Source organism: Lithobates pipiens, unplaced genomic scaffold (genome assembly GCF_037356315.1).
Source record: "Lithobates pipiens isolate NorthernLeopardFrog02 unplaced genomic scaffold, aLitPip1_a1.2 Scaffold_1, whole genome shotgun sequence".
Taxonomy (NCBI): domain Eukaryota; kingdom Metazoa; phylum Chordata; class Amphibia; order Anura; family Ranidae; genus Lithobates; species Lithobates pipiens.
In genome coordinates this window covers 190,892,871-190,913,944 of record NW_027507685.1, presented here as the reverse complement: position 1 = coordinate 190,913,944, position 21,074 = coordinate 190,892,871, and the positions used below count along the sequence as shown (strand labels likewise).

General features: G+C 41.9%; 1 protein-coding gene across 1 annotated transcript in view; it reads left to right on the top strand.

Annotated features, from left to right (window-relative positions):
* Positions 1 to 21,074, top strand: part of IRAK1 (interleukin 1 receptor associated kinase 1) — a 169,444-nt gene that overhangs the window by 94,238 nt on the left and 54,132 nt on the right. Inside the window, exons 3-6 of the mRNA XM_077479075.1 lie at positions 13,208 to 13,372; positions 18,017 to 18,144; positions 19,140 to 19,319; positions 20,727 to 20,791. Coding sequence (XP_077335201.1) covers positions 13,208 to 13,372; positions 18,017 to 18,144; positions 19,140 to 19,319; positions 20,727 to 20,791 — 538 coding nt within the window. The remainder of the gene's footprint in view (positions 1 to 13,207; positions 13,373 to 18,016; positions 18,145 to 19,139; positions 19,320 to 20,726; positions 20,792 to 21,074) is intronic.

Here is a 21,074-nt window from a genome sequence, read left to right as displayed (position 1 = left end):
CTTGCCACGTCACATGCCAGTCACCTGCCACAAGTTGTTGATTTTCCACTTGCCACGTCACCTGCCAAGTCACTTGCCGCGTCACCTGCCAGGTCACTTGCCACGTCACCTGCCACAAGTTGTCTATTGTCCACTTTCCACGTCACTTGCCACTTCACCTGCCACGTCACTTGCCACAAGTTGTGGATTGTCCACTTGCCACATCACTTGCCACCTGCCATGTCACTTGCCACAAGTTGTGGATTGTCCACTTGCCACGTCACTTGCCACAAGTTGTGGATTGTCCACTTGCAATTGCAATTGTTTAAAATATTTTTCTAATGGTTTTTCATCATTTGCAATCATTTTTGAGATTTTTAATGTAAAAAAAAAGGTCACCTTTAAAAACGCATATAAACGCAAACGCGGCTAAACGCGGTAGCAGCGTTTTGCCGCGTTTTACCGCGTTTTGCCGCGTTTTGCGTCTGAAACGCAGAAATTTTTGTTTCTGAACGCATTTTTTTGCTTCTGGAAAAACGAGATTAAACGCAACTGCATATAAACGGAAAAAAACGAGACTGTGTGCATGGACACATAGGATAACATTGAATGAGTTCAGGTGCAGTTGAAAAAACTGTCCAACTGCATCTGAACGCGCGTTTAACTGCGTCTCGTGTGCATGAGGCTTTACCGTTATATCGTTATCATTTGTTGACACCTCATCTTGGCGGACTGACCATTTTTTCACATTGTGTCATCTGTTCGAATCTTTCATCCTTGTGGGCTTATCACTCTTTATTCTATTGTAACCTTTTATATTTTCAAAGTGGATTGAACATTATCTGCTTGTGTGTTTTAACATTATCACATATATGTGCACTTCAGTCAGCAATTCACTACTAGGTATATATTTTGCACTAGTGGTACATTTAATGTAGCACTAAAATTACTCTTTCTGCCTCTATTTGTTTCCTTTTTGTGCACATGATTGCACTCCCAGTTTGTTGCATAACGTATGGCCTGCTTTAGACATCAGTCAGATAGTGTGGAAAATTAATTTGTACAGTATCCACAGTGGTATATGTACAAACTATATGGATTTTCTTCCATACTACAAATGGTCCAGAGGCGTGCCTAACGATCACACCTGTAAATCCGGCTTAACACGTGTATAGTAAAATCTGAGTCAGTCATGGCATATTAATCAGTCTGATATTGTGTTCGTTATACCCATAAGACAGACACTGAGATCATCTTGTGTAGGCTGGAGCTGGCCAGACACCAACAACAACATCCGCTCCGTCTCCTTGCCAGAAGCAGTTATTATGTTATGTTATTATGTTATGTTTAACCCATCTGATTTATAGCACAGTCATCATGTTCGAAGACAGCAATGACCTATTAATGTGGTGACATTGTTTTTAATACAGGTTTAAAGTATTTATTTGGCTACATGTCTTTAGTAAAAAGCGTATATTGATTGGTTTGCATGAAAGTTATAGAGTATTTTTTTTATACCAGTAATGAAGGTGATAAGTGACTTATAGTGGGATTGGGCACGCAATCTGACACTTTGTGGGAACTAACATCCACTGACATCGCCAGTGACATTATTACAGTGATCAGTGCTAATAATGTTCACTGTCACTGTACTAATGACTCTGGGCAGGATGGGGTTAACATCTAGGGCAATCAAAGGGTTAAATATGTGCCTAACAAGTATTTGTGTGTGTGTGTGTGTGTGTGTGTGTGTGTGTGTGTGTGTGTGTGTGTACTGTGTTCTGCTTTTACTGGGGATCTGTTTTTTTTTTTTCTTTCTTTCGCTGCTTAGCTGGGAATTAAAAACCAACTCAATCCCATGTCCCTGAAAAAAGCCCTGTGTTGTTTACGCTCACAGAGCTGTGTTCTGTGAAGCCCAGAGCTGATCACCGGGTGCCAGCAAGTCAATCACTGGGCGGGACCCGAAGATCGGCAAGTGCTGTGAGGAATTGCAGCACGAGCGGGTTAGTGCGCGCACGTCCCCAACATGGAGATGCAGAATTGTGTGTGTATGTATGTGTGTGTGTGTGTGTGTGTATGTGTATGTGTATGTGTATATATATATATATATATATATATATATATATATATATATATATATATATATATATATATATTTGCATAGCCTGAGCACAGGTTCACTTTAAGCTAAGTTCAGACTGACTGCTCTAAAAGCTTGCATGTTCACGACCACTCGGCAACGGGAACGCCTATGTTTCTGAGTTCATAGGTTTTCTTCAAAGTGAATGTCTGGGCAAAATGAAAAAAGAAAAACGCATCTAGTGGTTGATTTCAGAACACCTCCCCCCCATCTTCTGAAGGTGGGGAGGTGTTCTCCAGTCCAGCACAAGATAACTCGGCAGTGCTAATAAGATGACTGGGATTTTGGTGCAGAAACATAGGAACCCTCTGGATTCCTGGTGGGATTATCAGTTACTTTCTGTATTTAACCGCTTCAGCCCTGTTCCTGACCAGAGCAGTTTTTGCAATTCGGCACTGCGTCGTTTTAACTGACAATTGCGCAGTTTTGCGACGTGGCTCACAAAATTGACATCCTTTTTTTGCCCACAAATAGAGCTTTCTTTTGGTGGTATGCGATCACCTCTGCAGTTTTTATTTTTTGCGCTATAAACAAAAAAAAGAGCAACAATTAAAAAGAAAAAAAAAAAAAAAAAATATATATATATATATATATATATATATATATATATATGTATATATATATATATATATATATATATATATATATATATATATATATATATATATATATATATATATATAAATATCCCCAAAAAGGTTTTTAAAGAAACAAATATCTTCATCAGATTTGGCCAAAATATATTCTTCTACATATTTTTGGTAAAGAAAATCCTAATAAGCGTATACTGATTGGTTTGGGCAAAAGTTATAGAGTCTACAAACTATGGGAAAAGTTTATGGTATTTTTATAGCATTTTTTTTTTTTTTTAATTGGTAATGGCAGTGATCTGTGATTTTTAGCGGTACTGTGACATGGCGGACAGATTGAACACTTTTGACACATTTGTGGGACCACTGACATTTATATAGCGATCAGAGCTATAAAAATGCACTGATTACTGTGTAAATGTCACTGGTAGGGATGGGTTAACACTAGGGGGTGATCAAAGGGTTAAATGTGTTCCCTAGTTAGTGTTTCTAACTGTATGGGGATACGTCTGACTGGGGGAGGAGACATATTGATGTTCCTACTTAGTAGCAACAAACTATATGTCTCCTCTCCCCTGACAGAACAGGGATTTGTGTATTTACACACACAAATCCCCAAGCTTGCTCTCGTTACCGGCGGTGATCACGCCCGATGGCCACGCGCATCGTGTCCCCTGCCGTGCCACGGGCATCCGCACAACTCCTGGAAAAGGAACAATGTACCCATATGTTTTGCGCAGCTATGACATTCTCAGGATGTTTAGTGGCATGAGCTGGTCAGCAAGTTGTTAAAGTGGTTGTGAAGGCTAAAGGTTTTTTACCTTTATGCATAGAATGTGTGCAGCTGCCCCCTCAGCCCCTCTAATACTTACCTAAGTCCGGTCTCAATCCAGCGATGTGCACGAGACCCAAGGCTGTCCCGGGTCTCTCCCTCCTGATTGACTGATATGCAGCAGCAGGAGTCATTGGCTGCTGCTGGCAGTCAGTGAGGCGGGCTGAGCCGTGCTTTGTGTCTTATGGATGCAAAGGGCCAACTCGGGAGTGGGCATGCATGAGTGCCCCCACAACAAGTAACTTGCTATAGGGCAGGGATATGCAATTAGCAGACCTCCAGCTGATGCAGAACTACAAGTCCCATGAGGCATAGCAAGACTCTGACAGCCGCAAGCATGACACCCAGAGGCATGATGGGACTTGTAGTTTTGCAACAGCTGGAGGTCTGCTAATTGCATATACCTGCTATTAGGGAACTAGGCGGGGGGGGGGGGGGCAGAGAACCAACAGGGGACCTGAGAAGAGGAGGCTCTGGGCTGCTCTGTGCAAAAGCACTACACAGAGTAGGTAAGTATAACATGTTAGTTTTTTTTTTCTTACAAATCACTTTCAAAAGGTTGTAAAAAATATATCTATAGGACAAAGGCATAATGAGCTAGTATGCAACGCTTACTAGCTCATTATGAAATACCTTAGAACGAAGTCCTGCAGCAGCGCCCACAGACCGCTGAAACGGCTGACATCTTCCCCGGTGTTTCTTCCGGGTCGTTGACGTCACTTCACTTTTTTTGTTTTTTGGGGGTTTTTTTTTTAAAGAGAGACAAAACCTGGGGAAAGGTGCAATTATTACAGAGGAATATTGTGTATGTTGAAATTGTTTTAATCTCTTTAATCTACTGAATAAGCTGCAGTAAGACGGTACAAGTCTATCTCTGTAATAATATATAAAATTGTGAAAGCCTTTAGTCTGCCAAACCACCAATATTCTACAAGCTTACATTGTTTGTGGTTTTGAGGTTTGGAAATAAAATCCTTGTATGTAAGAGAGAAAATAATGATTATGTGGACAGAAAAGGATATTTTTTTTCTTGGTGGCCAGCAAATCCTATGGGAAATCAATAAGACATTAGAACAGTAGTAGTAGTATTTCAGCCTAATTTGTATTGTATATTCACATTGATAAATAAATCATTCCTGATTTGTAATTTTAAAGCGATATTAAACTCAAAACTAAAAATTTAGTATAATGCAACTTATTATTCCTTTAGAGGGTGGCTGCATTTTTTTTTTTTTTTTTTTATTTTTTTTTTTTTAGGCTTTGTTCCCTCAGTTTCCGGCCAGTAACTGTATTAGGCTGCCAACGCTCTGCAAGAAGGAGCAACCGAGATACCTTTGCACAGCAGAGTTGTTAATCTGGGGGGTGGGAGTGTTGGGCCCCTTTCCGACAGAGCTGAATTCTTCAAAAGGGGGGGGGGATCTCTCCGCTGATCAGGCAGGTGACCGTTCCGTGTCCCCTCCACTATACAGAGAGGACACAGCCCACTGTTCTCTATGGGCGGTCAGATAGAAATGGGCTCCCTGTCCGTTTCCATGCGACTGTCATCCGATCCGCCAGATGAATAGTGAACGCATCCCCATCTATCGGTTTTTAGTGGACCAAATCAGATCCCGCATGTGTCAGCGGAATCCCGTCCACTGACATCCGCCACGCCATAAAAAAACAATAGATGGTCCAATCGGGTCTGCCTGAAAAACTGATAGGTGGACCCGTCAGGGTGGATTTGATTTAAATTATGATTTAAATCACTAGTAAAAAGGATTGATTTAAATCAACTCTATCTAAATCATATTTTTTAAAGAGCAACTGTCATCTCTGTCCCGCAGTGGCTCCTCCTCTGACCTGCTGTTGACTCACCGACAATCCCATTCACTTTAATGGGACGGCTGGTGATGTGGCAGTGACGCAACAAGGTGAGGGACGTGGCGGCATTTTATTTATCTATTTAGAATAATAAGCTGTCAGGTTAGTAAAACAGTGATATCAGAACAATCATACGATTTGTAGTGTACATAGATTTTCAAAACAGTGGGATAAAGGAATATTCCTGAACGTTGGTGTATCTCATGGTTAAAGCGGAGGTCCACACTATAAAAAAAAAATAAATAAAAAATGTTTCTAAAAATCTGACACAAAAATTGAAAAAATATATATATTTTTTTATTTACCAAAAATGGTTGTTGCTAGGCAGATTGTCCTAATCTGCTACTTCCTACTCCACAGTGATCTTCATTCTTTTCCTCCCCACATTGTCTTATGGGGCATGCTGTGTTCAGGGAACTGTATGTGTCCCAGAACACAGCCGGCCGTTCACAAAGCTCTGTGCAACTTGCGCATGCGCAGTAGGAAATGGGCAGTGATGCCTCAAGGCTGTTTGCCAGGATTCGATCCAATGGACGGATTGGCCTCCAGCAGCTGACATTGCGGGCACCCTGGACAGGCTTATTAAAAGTCAGCAGCTAGTGTTTGTAGCTGCTGACTTTAAAAAAAATTCTGCTGGACCTCTGCTTTAATGTGAAATTGTGTGAATATAGCAATGCAGTGCATGTTATCTCAGCTTAGAGAGCTTGGATTCATTGAATGAGTTTACCAAAAATGGAAATATTGCAGAATATACAGACGCATGCTACATAACTAAGATCCATTTCATGCTGAATAAACTATCTTATTAAGGTATCTTGAATAGAAAACTATCTTTAGATTAAATTGCTACTCCAAAAGCATTTTATTAAAATAAATTTGATATAAATCAAAAAATTGATTCAAAGTAAAAAAAAAAAAGAAATTTATTTTATTTATTTTTGATTTAAAAAAAAAAAACAAAAAAACATTGATTTATATCCACCCTGGGACCCGATCAGTCTGCTGGTGTGAAAGGGCCCTTGGATATACTCGCAGATTTTAAAACTATAACAAATTGAAGCCAAACACTGTGTTAAATGGTTTGTCTCAACCCTCCTAACTGCTTGTTCTGTTGAAAAACAACAGATTAACTGGCAGGATCACTAGGTGAAAATAAAAGTAGTTGCCTTAAAAAGAAAACAAATTCAGCCATCGCATCTAAAAATTGGTAATCTGCAATATAATCAATGTTTGTTTATTTTCGGGTTTATTACCTCTTAAAGGTTGAAAGCTCAGTCTGTTCAAAACTTGTATTTACATTTTTGGTAGATGCTGAATGAATAAAGCATAATGCCAGTTTAGCCACCTTGTGCAATATATACTTTATAAGCTTTCCTGCTTTCCTTATAACAGTAGTTTCAGTGTTCAGGGATGTCTCCTGTGAGTCTTTAAAAACTATCCATGGAAACTCCGAACACCAGGAGAAACTCCCTATCTATAAACATTTTGCTGAGTGTGGAAATCATTACCTATGGGAGATGTGAGTGGATTCTGTAATACCTGAAAACAAAAATTCCTAGAAATAAAAATGAACACTGCAGCACTTTATGTGCGTGTGCTGGCATAGAGCAGATGGCATCATTGTGGCAAAACCCATTTGAGGCAGCACAGTGGCTGAGCGGTTAGCACTTCTTCTGTTAGCAGCACTGGGGTTGTCAGTTTGAATCCCAACCACGACACTACCTGCATGGAGTCTGCATGTTCTTACTGTGCCTATGTGGGTTTTCTCCGGGTACTCCGGTTTCCTCCTACACTCCAAAGACATGCTGGTAGGTTAATTGCCTAAATTGGGGACCTTTATTGTAAGCTCCTTGAGGACAGGGACCGATGCAAATGTACAATATACTGTACAGTAAAACCTCAGAATGCGGGTAACGTGGTTTATGAGCGTTTCACAATACAAGCTGTTTTTTTTTTTTTTAAATGTAATTTTATTTAAGGCCCTCGGAAGAATTTACCCCCTTCCTGACCAAAGCACTTTTTGCGATTCGGCACTGCGTCATTTTAACTGACAATTGTGCGGTCGTGTGACATGGCTCCCAAACAAAATTGACGTCCTTTTTTGCCCCCAAATAGAGCTTTCTTTTGGTGGTATTTGATCACCTGCGTTTTTTTTTATTTTTTGCGTTATAAATAAAAATGACAAGCGTCAATTTTGAAAAAACTAATTTTTTAATTTTCTATAATATCCCCAAAAAATATTTAAAAAAACTTTTTTTTCCTCAGTTTAGGCTGATAAGTATTCTTCTACATATTTTTGGTAAAAAAAAATCGCAATAAGCATTTATTGATTGGTTTGCGCAAAAGTTATAAAAATTGGATAGTTTTATGGCATTTTTATTGATATTTTTTTTTTTTACTAGTAATGGTGGCGATCAGCGATTTTTATCATGACTGCGACATTATGGCAGACACATCGGACAATTTTTACACATTTTTGGGACCATTGGCATTAATGCAGCGATCAATGCTAAAAAAATTGCATTGATTACTGTCAAAATGTCACTGGCAGTGAAGGGGTTAACCACTAGGTGGCGCTGTAGGGGTTAAGTGTGTCCTAGGGAGTGATTCTAACTGTGGGGGGGAGGGGCTGTGTGTGACAAGTCACTGATCACTACTCCCGATTACAGGGAGAGCTGATCAGTGATGATGTCACTAGGCAGAATGGGGAGATGCTTGTTTACATTAGCGTCTCCCTGTTCTTCCTCACAGTGAGACAATCGCAGGTATCCCCGCGGACATTGGGTCTGCGGGACAGGCAATCACGTTACGGAGCGTCCCCGGCGGCAAGCGCCTGCAAGCCGCCTCTTAAAGGGCAACGTAGAGGTACGTGAATCTGCCTGTACGTGCCCTTCTACCGCAGTATTGCTGCGTGAGGCGATCAGGAAGCAGTTAAAGACTAGCAGGATTCAAGCCTCAGGGGTGTGCAGTACCGCATGTGGCCAGAGGTGGGGGGTGGCAGAGACACTCGGTTCCCGAGCGTCTCCGAGTGTCTCCTGGCGCCCCCACCTCTGGCCACATGCGGTACTGCATACACTAGCAGTGACACCGGAAATAATTATCTACATTTCTATTCGTTCCTATGGGGAAAGTTTCTTTGATATACGAGTGCTTTGGATTACAAGCATGCTTCTGGCACGAATTATGCTCGTAATCCAAGGTACCACTGTATATGTAAAGCATTGAGTAAATTGTTGGTGCCATATATAAATGAATACAGTAATAGCAATATCCATATACTGTATGCTGAACTGTGTATTACATCTACAGTTGTGCCCATAAGTTTATATATCCTTGCAGAATTTATGATTTCTTGGCCATTTTCCAGGGAATATGAATAATACAAAAACTTTTCTTTCACTCATGGTTAGTGTTTGGCTGCAGCCATTTATTATCAGTCAACTGTGTTTTACTCTTTTTAATTCATAATCACAACAGAAAACTACCCAAATGACCCTGATCAAAGTAGGAAGATTATAGTTTATTTTGGTCATCTCAGAAATCAAGCAAAAAAAAAACTTGATGCAGTGGCAACCTTTTAAAAAAATATTCCTTTTTAATCCTTCCGAGACCCAAATGTCAGTAATTCCAGGAGCCCAATTCTGAGAAGACTGAAGCAGGCCATAGAAAATCGCTTGATTCCCTCTTCAACACAGTCAGCTCACCTTCTCACTGTTTGTAATTAAAAACATCTGAATTGTTGGCTTTTGCAGTTTTTATCTTTCTCATTGCTATCAATAGGTCTTTTCATCTTCGTGTATGTGAGCCCCGGGCTTGGGAAACCCACACAGAGAAGCAACGGCTTAGGAAGCTTAGGGTTTCCTGGCCTTCCAGCATGCAATACATATTGAATTTCAGGTGGTTTTCATCACAGGAGGAAGCTTCAAATGAATTCATTGCAATCAATCCAGCTTCATTTTGTTCAGATACTTTCTGACGTTGCCGCAGCAGTTATATGACTCAGTCCAGAGGAAGTACAAGATTTTGCTTCTCCTCAAACTTCTTGCTGAACCAAATGGAATAAAATTTGGCATCACTTTCACTGGTTCAGCTGAGGGGATCACTGAATGTGGTTGTGGACTTCTTGAGAAGTTATTAATTGTCCCACAGGGCTTGCAGGACTTAATTTATGACATTTTTGATTGTTCTACGCTTGAGATTTTCATTTTCTTCATGTACCTACGGCATTAAAACTAACATCTTGAACACCTGAATAGGACATCTGAAGTACTAGGGTTGCACCGATAGCACTTTTTTAAGGCCGAGTACAAGTACCGATATTTCTTTCAAGTACTCGCCTATAACGATTACTGATACATTTTTTTTTTATGTCATGCGACAGTGGCACTAATATACAGCACTGATAGGTGGTAGGCCCTGATCAGATCACTAATGGGGTGGCACTGATGAAGAGGCACTGATAGACACTGATAGGTGGCACTGATGAGGTGTGGACTGTGTCAGTAGTTTTTATTTATTATTTTTACAATTTAACCTTTTTTAATATTTATGTATTACAGTTCTTTTATTTTATATATATAATATATATATATGTAATATATATATATATATATATAATATTTTTTTTGTCCTGTTAGGTGGAGGGGGGCTTTGGTGAGATATCGGGGTCTAAGCAAACCCCTGACATCTCCATTTTGAGACAGAGAAAGGGAACTGAGCACACAGATTCCCCAATCCCTTTGTATGCAGCCTTAGTTGTGCTGAAAATGAATGGACAGGAGACAGAGGCTCCTGTTCATTCATAAACTGAAGCGTCGTAAACACAGTTGAATGCAATCGCTGTGCAGTCAGAAAAGAAAGGTGCCAGTAAATTACAGATTTACCGGCTCCTTCCTCCGCTCTCAATCCTGACAGATCTGGAATGAGGAGGAGACCGGAAGAGGACCTGGAGAGCCAGAGGACCTAGAGGAGGACACTGGGAGCCGAAGGAGGACACAGGGGGCAGTCAGGGGTGATTGGTGCAGCGGTGGGGGCAATTACAAGCACCGATCTCCCTGTATAGCTATCGGTAAAGCAGCTGACCGCTGCGGGAGGGAGAGGAGGAAAAGTGGCAGAAATGGGTATTGGGTACTTGTGCAAATGCTTGGCATCGGTGCAACCCTACTAAGTGCTTTTTAAATAGGGTCATGGCTACCCAATTAAGTTGCCACTTTTTGACAGGGCTGACAATGTCTTTTCTCTAAGAATTTTATAGTGCAGATATCTTTCTTTTGTCGATCTGTAAATTTAACTTGTTTCATAGATTCTTTAAGGCGTTTCCTCCACTGGCTTCCACTCACCCAACAAACTAAATTTAAAATACTAACAATAACTTACAAAGCCATCCACAACTCTGTCCCGAGCTAAATCAGTAACCTTGTCTCAAAAAACCAACCTCCTCGTTCCCTTTGTTGCTCCCAAGACCACCTACTCTCTAGCCCCCTCCTGTGCGCACCTCCCAGACTTTTCCGAGCCTTTCCCAATCTATAGAACTCCCTACCCCAATCTGTCCAATTATCTTTTACTCTGTTTGCTTTTAGACAATCCCTGACAACCCTTCTCTTCAGAGAAGCCTATTCTGCCCCTACCCAACAACTGTACTTTTATTTTCTCCATCAGATTATGCCCCACAGTTATTACCTTTTGTATGACTTGACCCTTCCTCTTGGATTGTAGGCTCTAACGAGCACGGCCTTCTGATTCCTCCTGTATTGAATTGTATTATAACGGTACTGTCTGCCCTCATGTTGTAAAGCGCTTCCCAAACTATTGGTACTATATAAATACTGTATAATAATAATTGCAGTGCCAGAAGATTGCCTGACCAGTAATAATGCGCGGCTCGTGCATGTGCAGTGCGAGCCGGGCACCCACACTTGCAATACTGGTGCCACAGAGAGGAGGGGAGAGAAACCGAGGCTTCAAGCAGCCGCATCGCTGGACCATGGAACAAGAGAGTTCCTGTTTATTAAAACTTTTTGTAGCTGCTGACTAGGGATGAGCTCAGGCGTGCTCGCATGGTCCACGTGCTGATCCCGTCAGGAAGTCGGCACAGCGCTGCGCTAATCACAGGCAGTGAGACATTGCCTCGATGCGTGGCTGCAGAGATCAGGCAATGTATCACTGCCTGTGATTAGCGCAGCTCTGCGCCAACTTCCTGGTGGGCTCAGCACGTGGACCATGAGAACACGCCTGAGCTCAACCCTGCTGCTGACTTTTAAAAGGGTGGAACTCTGCTTTAATTGTAGCTAAGTGGTACTCTACAAAAATGAAAATTTTCTTTTGCAATCCTCCTGAAAAAAAAAAAAAAAAAAAGAAGCATTGCCCTTCCCGTACCAGGCACTCCTGATATGTATTATTCCTTGAGGCTTCATGCACACTAGAATTTTTCATAAGCTCAAAAAAAGCTAGAAAAAAATGCTGGATGAAAAATGCTTATAATAGCGAAATTATATCCATTCACATGCAAATGAATCACATGTGTTTAACATGTATCAAAAATCACACTAACTAAAAATATTGCAATATAAAGTGCATATATAAAGGTGAATAAAATTGTATCTGTACAAAAGTCCAATCCACAGTTTAGTTGATGTACTCCAAAGTTGCTCAGTGTTCAGAAACGATCTTCAGTGATAATGGATCAAAGTAAATTTGATAATTTTGTCCTGCTGTCCTAGAAGATTCCAATAAAGAGATTTTCCAGAAAAGATAATATTCCCTTTTCAGTAGTGTATAGTCTAGTCTTTTTTTTTTCCTTTTGTTGTTCAACCCAGGAGGGCTCAATGAAAAAAACCTGACAGTTTTGTTGTTCAACCCAGCAGGGCTCAATGAAAAAAACCTGACAGTTCAGGTTGGAGCCACTGTACTTACATTGCAATGTTAGTACATCGATCTCCCCTGCTGTTCTATTATGTTCTGGCAGAGGGATAGAGCACCCACCCCCCCGCCAGAACACTCCGGTTATCACTCTGTCATTGGCTGAGAGAGCTGATTGGCAGACCTTTTTCGGTCATGCCCCACCAAAGAAGCCGGACAACCAACTGGCTTCTGTCAAACTGCTGTATACATGGGCCTGAATGTTGGCTGGTTTCTATTGGACCGGTTGATGCCGCCTGACATTTGGCCCGTGTGTCCTAGGCTTAGGAGTAGCTGGTGGAATCTGGTGAGTAATAAATGATTATTAATGTGGTTGTTAACCCACTTCTAATAAATTGTCTTATCCCCTCTGTACCATTATAACACGAGTCCCTGTGTAATGTAAAAAATCAGCCAATCTGTACAGTATACGTTCCTCTCCAGGAGCGGGGGCAGACCCTGGTACGAGCAGTGAGGGGAGGGGGGGGTGAGGACAGAGGAGGTGCAGACATGGGAGAGCTGCAGATAGCAGGCTGCAGATGACGATATCACGCAAACTGACCACTGTGTCAGGGCTCAGCAGCCATGATTATCGTGGTCAGTTTGCAGAGGGGTGGGTATAGCCAGGCAGGATCAGACAGGTTTTTTTTAGGGTATACAGTGTGCCAAATTACATATCGCAAGCAATGAGCTGTATAACATGCTTTAAGGGAACATAATCAGTTTTTTTTTTTTTTTTTTTTTTTTTGGGGGGGGGTTAACAAACGCTTTAAGGGTCCTTGTTATCATTTCTGTTTGTGTGTATATATTAAACCCACTGACTGAACAAAGATTGTAATTTGCGTAAAGTAAAGTCATGAGTGCAAAATAGTTGCATACAGTTAACAATGTAATCTCTCTCTACAGGGAGGTCGGACTACCAATCTCGTTTGCCACCCGCTCCGAAGACCTATTCACCCATAACACCTACCCCTCCACCCTCCTATAGTCAGCCTTGTACAGAAGAGAATCGGCTACAGAAGAGGGAGCCACCCCCAAGCATTTCATATGCTGAAACTGTGCATTCCTCTGGTACTTTTACTTTATACTTTTTTTTTCAGATTTTACAAGTGTGAAAATTGGAAGCATCATAAAATTGTTGGAAAAAGTTTGGGGATTACTGCATGCCTTGCTTCTAGATTGTGATTTGTTTTTTTTATCTCATACTAGATTAAAACATTATTTAGAACACACCTCCAGTCTATACCTAGCCAAAGCAAACAGCTTAAGTTATCAAAGCAATTGATGGGAAAAGTAGACCAGCTTCTACGGTAACGTTAGATTGAGAAGTGGGTGAGTGGCGTCAAGTGTTTCAATCTATTAAAATGTAGGTTTCCCTTGTCTTGTTATAGTAAGACCCAAATAAAGTTAAAGAAATAGATATGCAGTCAGCGATTTGACCAGCAGCCTTTATTTTCAGTCTCACCTCCATTTACCTGTTACAGCAGTTTTGCAGGGAGTCTAAATATGACTGCACAGTACCATATGCACCAGAGTAATATACAGTGCCCTAGGTAATGCAAACCAGTGGGGACACATTCATTAGGAGCATCCTCCCCCCCCCCATCCATGCGCCCGGCCCCTAATCTACATGCTGGACGCAGGGATTCCAATGGGGGTTTTTTCTTTTCTTTTAGAAGCACGTGATTAGAGCCAAAGGTTTTAATCGGCTTCAAAAAAGGTTTTGATTGGTTTCAAAAAAGGGTGGGCTCTGCACCCTGAGTCCACCCAGTTGTTTGACAATAGGGAATTAATATTCGCTATTGTCTAACTGACTTTCCTCCCGGCCAATTAGAAAACGAGTCCTGAGATCCAAGTGGCGAGAGTAGAAGCGATCATATTGGACCGCCGCGCCGAGGGAGGGGAGGAGGGAAGCCGTTGTGAAGCCGGAGATGCAGAGGAGGAGACGCAGGAAGGAGCCGAAGCTGCCCATGACCTAGAATGGGGTAAGTGTGGGGAGGGGGGGATGGTGGCGATGTAAGTGTGGCCAGGGGGGCTGGCGGGATGTTTCGTTTTGCCACATCCCCCCCCCCCCCCCCCCCCACAAAATATAGAGCACCAGCCACCATTAATCCAGACTCCAGGAACAGAACTTATCCGATAAACTTAGTCTCTTAATCCTGCAATTCGTGTCTGTGTGAGGACATTGGTGATGAGGTGATTGTGGCTTTTACTCAGATTTCCTCCTTGGTCAACTAGATGGCCATAGTGAGCTGGATCATTTACAAAAAAAATTAAAATTAAAGAATATTGCTGGAGGTTCTGTGGCAGATGGGTGAAAGGTTTAACCGTTTCACGTCCGTGCTATAGCAAAATGAGGGCCACAGCGTGGACCTGAATTTCCAGTCCTACGACGGCCTCCCCTGGGCCCGCTCCCTGCGTGCCCCACAGGGTGCGTGCGGAACGCGCTGTGATCACCGAGTCACTGAGACTCGGGTGATCACCGATCCGAGTAAGGGACCGGTTCTGGCCTCTTACCATGCGATCAGCTGTCAGTCAATGATGTAAACAAAAGCTTGGTAATCGTTTTTTTTTTCTCCTCACGCTGATAGCGTGAGGAGAAAAAAAAAGCTGCTCATCTGCAAGGGACATCGGACCAAAAGAGGAAGAGACAATTATGCCTCATCTGTGCACACTAGTACCCTCTGCCAGTGCCACCTGCCAATGCCCACCAGTGCTACCTATCAATGCGCACCAGTGGTGCCAATTAGTACCACCTAGCAGTGCTGCCTATCAGTGTAACCCATCAGTGCCCATCACTGCCACCCATTGGTGCCCATCACTGCCGCCTCATCAGCGTAGGTGAAAAATTACCTGTTTTAAAAATACCAGAGGTGATCAAATACCACCAAAATAAATCTCTATGTGTGGGGAAAAAAATGTTAAAAATTTCATTTGGGTACAGTGTTGTATGACCGCGCAATTGTCATTCAAAGTGCGACAGTGCTGAAAGCTGGACTGGACAGGAAGGGGGTTTAAGTGCCCAGTAAGCAGGTGGTTAAAGCGGTATTAAACCCAAATGCAAACATGTATTATATTGCAGCTTACCATTTCTTAGATGTGATGGCTGCAGTAGTTTTTTGTTTTTTAGGCTTTATCTTCTTTTTAAATCTGGTGATCCAGCCAGTAAGTCTGTTGTTTTTCAAAAGAACAAGCCGAATGTATTAGTTACAAAGAGGAGACAAATCATTTAATACTAGCAGGGGTACTTAGAATGATCAGCTTTTATTTATGTAAAACCTTTATCCCAAAAGGGAAAAAAAACGTTGCTGTAACTGATTATAAAGTGTGAGTTGGAGTTTGGCTTAAATCTGCTAGTACATCTAACACTGCCCTCCCAGACTGACATTGCTGCTGTCCAAAGGTGTCCCCTGTGCTCCTCCATCCAGAGTGGGGGGGGGGGGGGCGCTCTAATACAGGTGGTGTGTTACTGGCCAAATCACCAGGTGAAAGGTGAAAACAAAGGTCTGCCCCGCTTAGCTGTTGTGCCCCACCGCGCCAGAAGACTATGATCAGCGCTTTCTGCCATTGGCTGAGAGCGTTGATCAGGAGTCGGTCAGCGAGTTGAGTGTCAGCTGCTGTTTCTTAGGCCCCATTCACACCTTTTGAAGCTTGAAGCCTGAAGCTACAAAACGCTGGAGGTGGGAAAAAAAACAATTATTCTCTATGGAGATGGTTCACATCTTCACTCCAAAATGCCAGAAGCTCCTGGAGCTTTTTTTTTTCTTTTTTTTTTTTTTCAATTCAGGAGGTTTTCTTCTTTTTACGTTGGCGACCTTTTGACCTGTACAAAAACGCGGTAAAAAATCACAGCAAAAAAAAAAATCGGACTTTCTGCCTGAAAACGCTACGCTCAGGTGTGAATGCAGCTTCATTGTCTCCTGACATTCGGCCAGTGTGTACTAGGCATAAGAAAAGAAAACTAATGCAGCCAGCACATCTAATGATTGATCAGTTGCAATATATTATGTTTGGTTTGGGGTTTAGTACCACTTAAACTTTTTCAAGCATATACCCTGTGTCAATTTGCAGAAAACAAAATTCTGACACTTGGACAAATTCAAATATATATTGGGTATAAAAATAAATATTGATATTCACCAAATAAATATTATTCCAGTGACTTTACTGCTTGTACCGATCGTATATCAAATAAATGAACATGAAAATGATACTTTTTATATATTTATCTTCTGAGCAGCATGACATCAATATTTACTTTTATTCATTATAGGTTTGGGAACACAAACTAGGTCTCAGCTGTAGCTCATTGTCCGTTTTAGTACTTGTTTGTGTGGTTTGAACACTCTAGTCAATTGAGGTTTTTGGCCTTTTTCACATGTACAGACCACTGATCAGGTTCACCTGTCAGTTGTTAAGGCTGCCCCGATCAGATCATCCATTGCCCTCTATGGAGCAGCAGGTGTCAATAGACATGTCTATTGACACCCACTGACATCCTATTTGCTAAAAACAGATGGATCCCTATCGCCGCCATTCGTCTAGTGCAGTGGTCTCCAAACTGTGGCCCTCTGCTTGCCTTTATGCGGCCCTCTGGACGCCCTTCCCACCAATGACGCCAACAATGGGGCACCCTTGCTCCGAATGACGCCAACAATGGGGCATTGTTTACTCCCACTGAACAGGGCATTTTCTACTCCCCGGGGACCACAGTCTGGCTCCCCTAATGTCTGAAGGACAATAAACTGGCTCCATGTTTACAAAGTTTGGAGTCCCCTGGTCTAGTAGATTGGAGCGGATGGCTGTCGGGTGTAAATGTACAGGTGGTTCATTTACATCCGACCACACATAGAGGACAGTGGGCTGTGCCTGTGTCCGCTCTGCATAAGCAGAACAGACACAGAGTAGCCATTCACCTTCTATGCAAGGATCAGCGGACAGATTCCCCACTGAGCAGGCAATGTCTGCTCTATGTGAAAGGGACCTTAAGTTTGTGAGTTGTTTGTAATATTTAATTTGGATAGGTGGCAGAGCAGGAGTGAATTTTAAAGAGGATGTGAACTCCCCTGGTTTGTTTGTACCTATAGGTAAGCGTATAATAAAGCTTGCCTGTAGGTACTGTAAATATCTCCTAAACTTGCAGCGTTTAGGAGATATTTACTGTGTACGCTACCGAAGACGTCATCCGTGCATGTGCTCTGAAGGAATGGAAACCCGTTCTGTTTCTTCAGGGCCCTGTGCTGTGGCTGGTGGCACCCATGTGCGTGCGCGGGAGTGAGGTCATTGTGGCTCCAGCCACTCACAGTGCCGGAGGCCACGAACGATCGGCCACGGTTGGATCGAAAGTACTCTTAGTACTTCCAAAAAAGTACGATAGAAAGTAAAAAAAAAAACTAAATATCTAATAACGAGGGGGGGAGAGCTGGTCTTTCGTTTAAGACCAACTCTCAAAATTGGGTGGAACTCCGCTTTTTATTTATTTTTTTGTAAAAAAAAAATTTTTTTTTTTTAAACATAGGGTGCAGAGCGCAGAATGGAATTCTGCATGTCAAGTGTAAAGAAGTGAAACCAGCAGAAAACCTTTCAAATATGAATGGGGGGTGCAGACATTCATATAAATCATTTATTTCGTTGTTCTGTGCAAAGCTTTTAGCAATTTTGTATAGGAAACACCACAAGAATCCATATATATATTTATTTTTATTTTTTATCTAGGACTCCCACTACCTTTTCCAGGACCCCCTCCACCACATCTGTTAAGTGGCAGTTTGTGTCCGCCTCGTGCCCCAGGTTCAGACAGTAGAAGCAGCAGCACTAGCAGTAATACCCACTCCTCTATACAAGTAAGTCTGCAGCATCTGACTGTGTAATCAGGCTCTATGCAGGAATGAGAGAACGTTAATTACTTCATCAGCCATTGAGAGATACAGGAATAGTAGGAAATTACAGACCATTGGGTACTACTGCTGCCCCCAGGGGGTTCAGGACAATGGCAGAACAAATCAATAGGAAGCCTGCACACTGTTTAAGCCGGTCTCCAAAAATTGTTCTGGTGTCCTAAGAAGTTGTACTCCCCTTTCTCCTCAGCTCTGTGAAAGAAAACCTTTTACGTGTTTGTTTGTTTTTTTATGTTCTTAAATCAACATTCCTGTTACTCCATTGATGATTTTTCTCTTCAATTAAGACTTCAGAGACTCTGCTTGAGCTTGTCTCTATACAGCAGCTATCCGGATCAGCTAAACCTTGGCGCAGCCTTGGAAATTGTACCCGTACTCCATTGAAGATCGCAGGGCCTGCCTGTAAGGTGGTCCATTTAAATCCGCTCTCCCCATAGAGGAGAGCGGGACTCTGGCAGGTCGGTCTCAGCACAGTGATCGGAGATGGACCTGTCATCCGCCTGCTCAGCAAGGATCAACGGAGCGATCACCCACTGAGCAAAGCGGAGCTCACTGGGCGGGCTGCCCGTGTGAATGGACCCTTATAGCTGCAAAGCGTGGAAAAACTCACTATTGAACCCTACAGACTAAGACTGGGATGCCATTAAAGTTCATGTGCGTGTAAAGGCAGGTGCCCCAATACTTTTGGTAATATAGTGTATGCCCAGTAGCTGCAGTTCACTTCTGTCATTTCAAAATCTCTTTTTACTAGAAGAGGTTACTGGTTACTTTAACCAGTAACTATAGCAGAGAGGTTTAATTGCTGGACTTTATAAATGAAAGGCAAATATAACATATATTTGGCAATATAAGATGTCTAGCCCCCAATCCTATACGTGTGTGTGTGTGTGTTTTTTTTTTTTAATAACCTCACTGTTAATAGAATGTTATCTCTTCTCCAGGAATCTTTCCCCTCGGTTAACCTAGTAGAACCACCCAGGAATTTGAGGTGGAATTTTCAAGAGGTGGTGGAAGGTACAAGGAACTTCTCCCAGTCGTTGCTGATCGGAGAGGGTGGCTTCGGCTGTGTGTATAAAGCAACCATCCGGAACACCGAATACGCAGTCAAGCGGCTGAAGCAGGTATGCTGTACCTTCAGCCATACAATAGCTACTTTGTGTGTATGTTGTGTTTTTTTTTTTTTTTTTTTTTCTTAATAATGCAGAAGACATTGATTTTTGGCTTTAATTGCAAGTCAAAGTTTTAAGAAAAGTTTAAAAAAAAATTTATTTGGTCCCTACCTCCCCCAGAGGAGTTTTAATTCTTTTTTATCCCAGTAATGCTGGAGCATTATGGGCACATTTGTTTGAGCATTGGAAAATGGCCTTTTATATGAATTTTTGCATACCTAGCAGTGTTTTCATACCCCATTTCATCCAAAATGTAAGAAAAACTTTTGACTTTAAATATACCTTATGCAGTTATAAGGTCGGGTTCACGTTAATATGTGTTTTTAGTGTGTGTGTTTTTTTTTTTCTTAGTTATTGGTGTGTTTTAAAATATATTTGTCATATATATTTGCCATATATATTTGACCTAATTTGCGTAGTGAGGGGGGCGAAGGTACCCAGGGTGGATGACAGTGAACTGTTGTAGACAGAAGTAGCCAAGTTGGGGCAGGACAAGGATGAGATTGTCTCTACGTCAAAATCTGTAGCAGAAGGCGCCACCATTGTCGATAAAGGAAGATTCTCTTTGAGATCACTTCTGATTCAATCTCTGACTCCAACTAGCAGAGATCTGGAATAAATGGTCCTTAATCTGAAGTTCAGCTGGCCGCTATCACTGAGATACTGAGCTTGTGAACCTGGAAGTGCTCAGAAGTATGAGCTTCTGGATTCACCCATCACAGCAGGAGATCATTGAATGGGAACTCCCCAGTCTGCTGTCACTCTCCATTCCCAATCACCCTGCAGTGGTACTGGGCTAATGGGGAAGCCCAGAGGCCACAAAGGGAGGGAGGAGGTGGTGGCTTTACAGCTTTATCACTGTGTTTTGGTGACTTGGTGGCTCTACAACTACCCAGATGACTTCTACTAAATAACAGAAAACCAACATATACAGTATATTTTATACCAAGATTATGGTTGCTATTGCTGCTGTAATGGTGGCACAGTGGCTAAGTGGTTAGCACTTGTGCCTAGCAGCACCGGGGTCATCAGTTTGATCCGCAGCACTAACTGCCTTGGGTTTGCATTTTCTCTCTGTGCCTGGGCGTGTTTCCCCCCCGGGTACTCAGGTTTCCTCCTACACTCCAAAGACATGCTGGTAGGTTAATCAGCTCCTGTCTAAATTGGCTCTGGTATGTGTCTGTATGGAAGTTAGGGACCTTTTGGTTGTAAGCTCCTCGAGGACAGGGACTGGTGTGAATGTACAATATACATGTAAAGTGCTGCATATATTTAAGGCACTATATAAGTACCTGTAAGAAATAAATACATTTACAATTTTTGTAGAAAAAACAAGCTGATTGTCTTATGTACTTTTAGGATTCCGAATTAGAATGGAGCACAGTAAAGAAGAGTTTCCTTACAGAGATAGAGAAACTGACATGGTAAGAATGTTCTGTAGAATGCAGCCACAGCATTCTAGATATTTTTTTTTTCTTATGTCATGCTTTATTTGAAGAAAAGCCATATAGAAAATTCATTAAAAAGGAAGTGTTTGCAATTTCACAGCCTGCTACACATTTGTTAAACATGAAGTAATGATTATTTAAACACCCAATTGCAAAGCCTTCATTGAAAACAGTTCAACTATGAAAATAAAACAAGTTCTTCTAGAATGACCCTGTTCATGCCTCGTCTTTTCTGTATTATCTGTACTGTATGATGCAG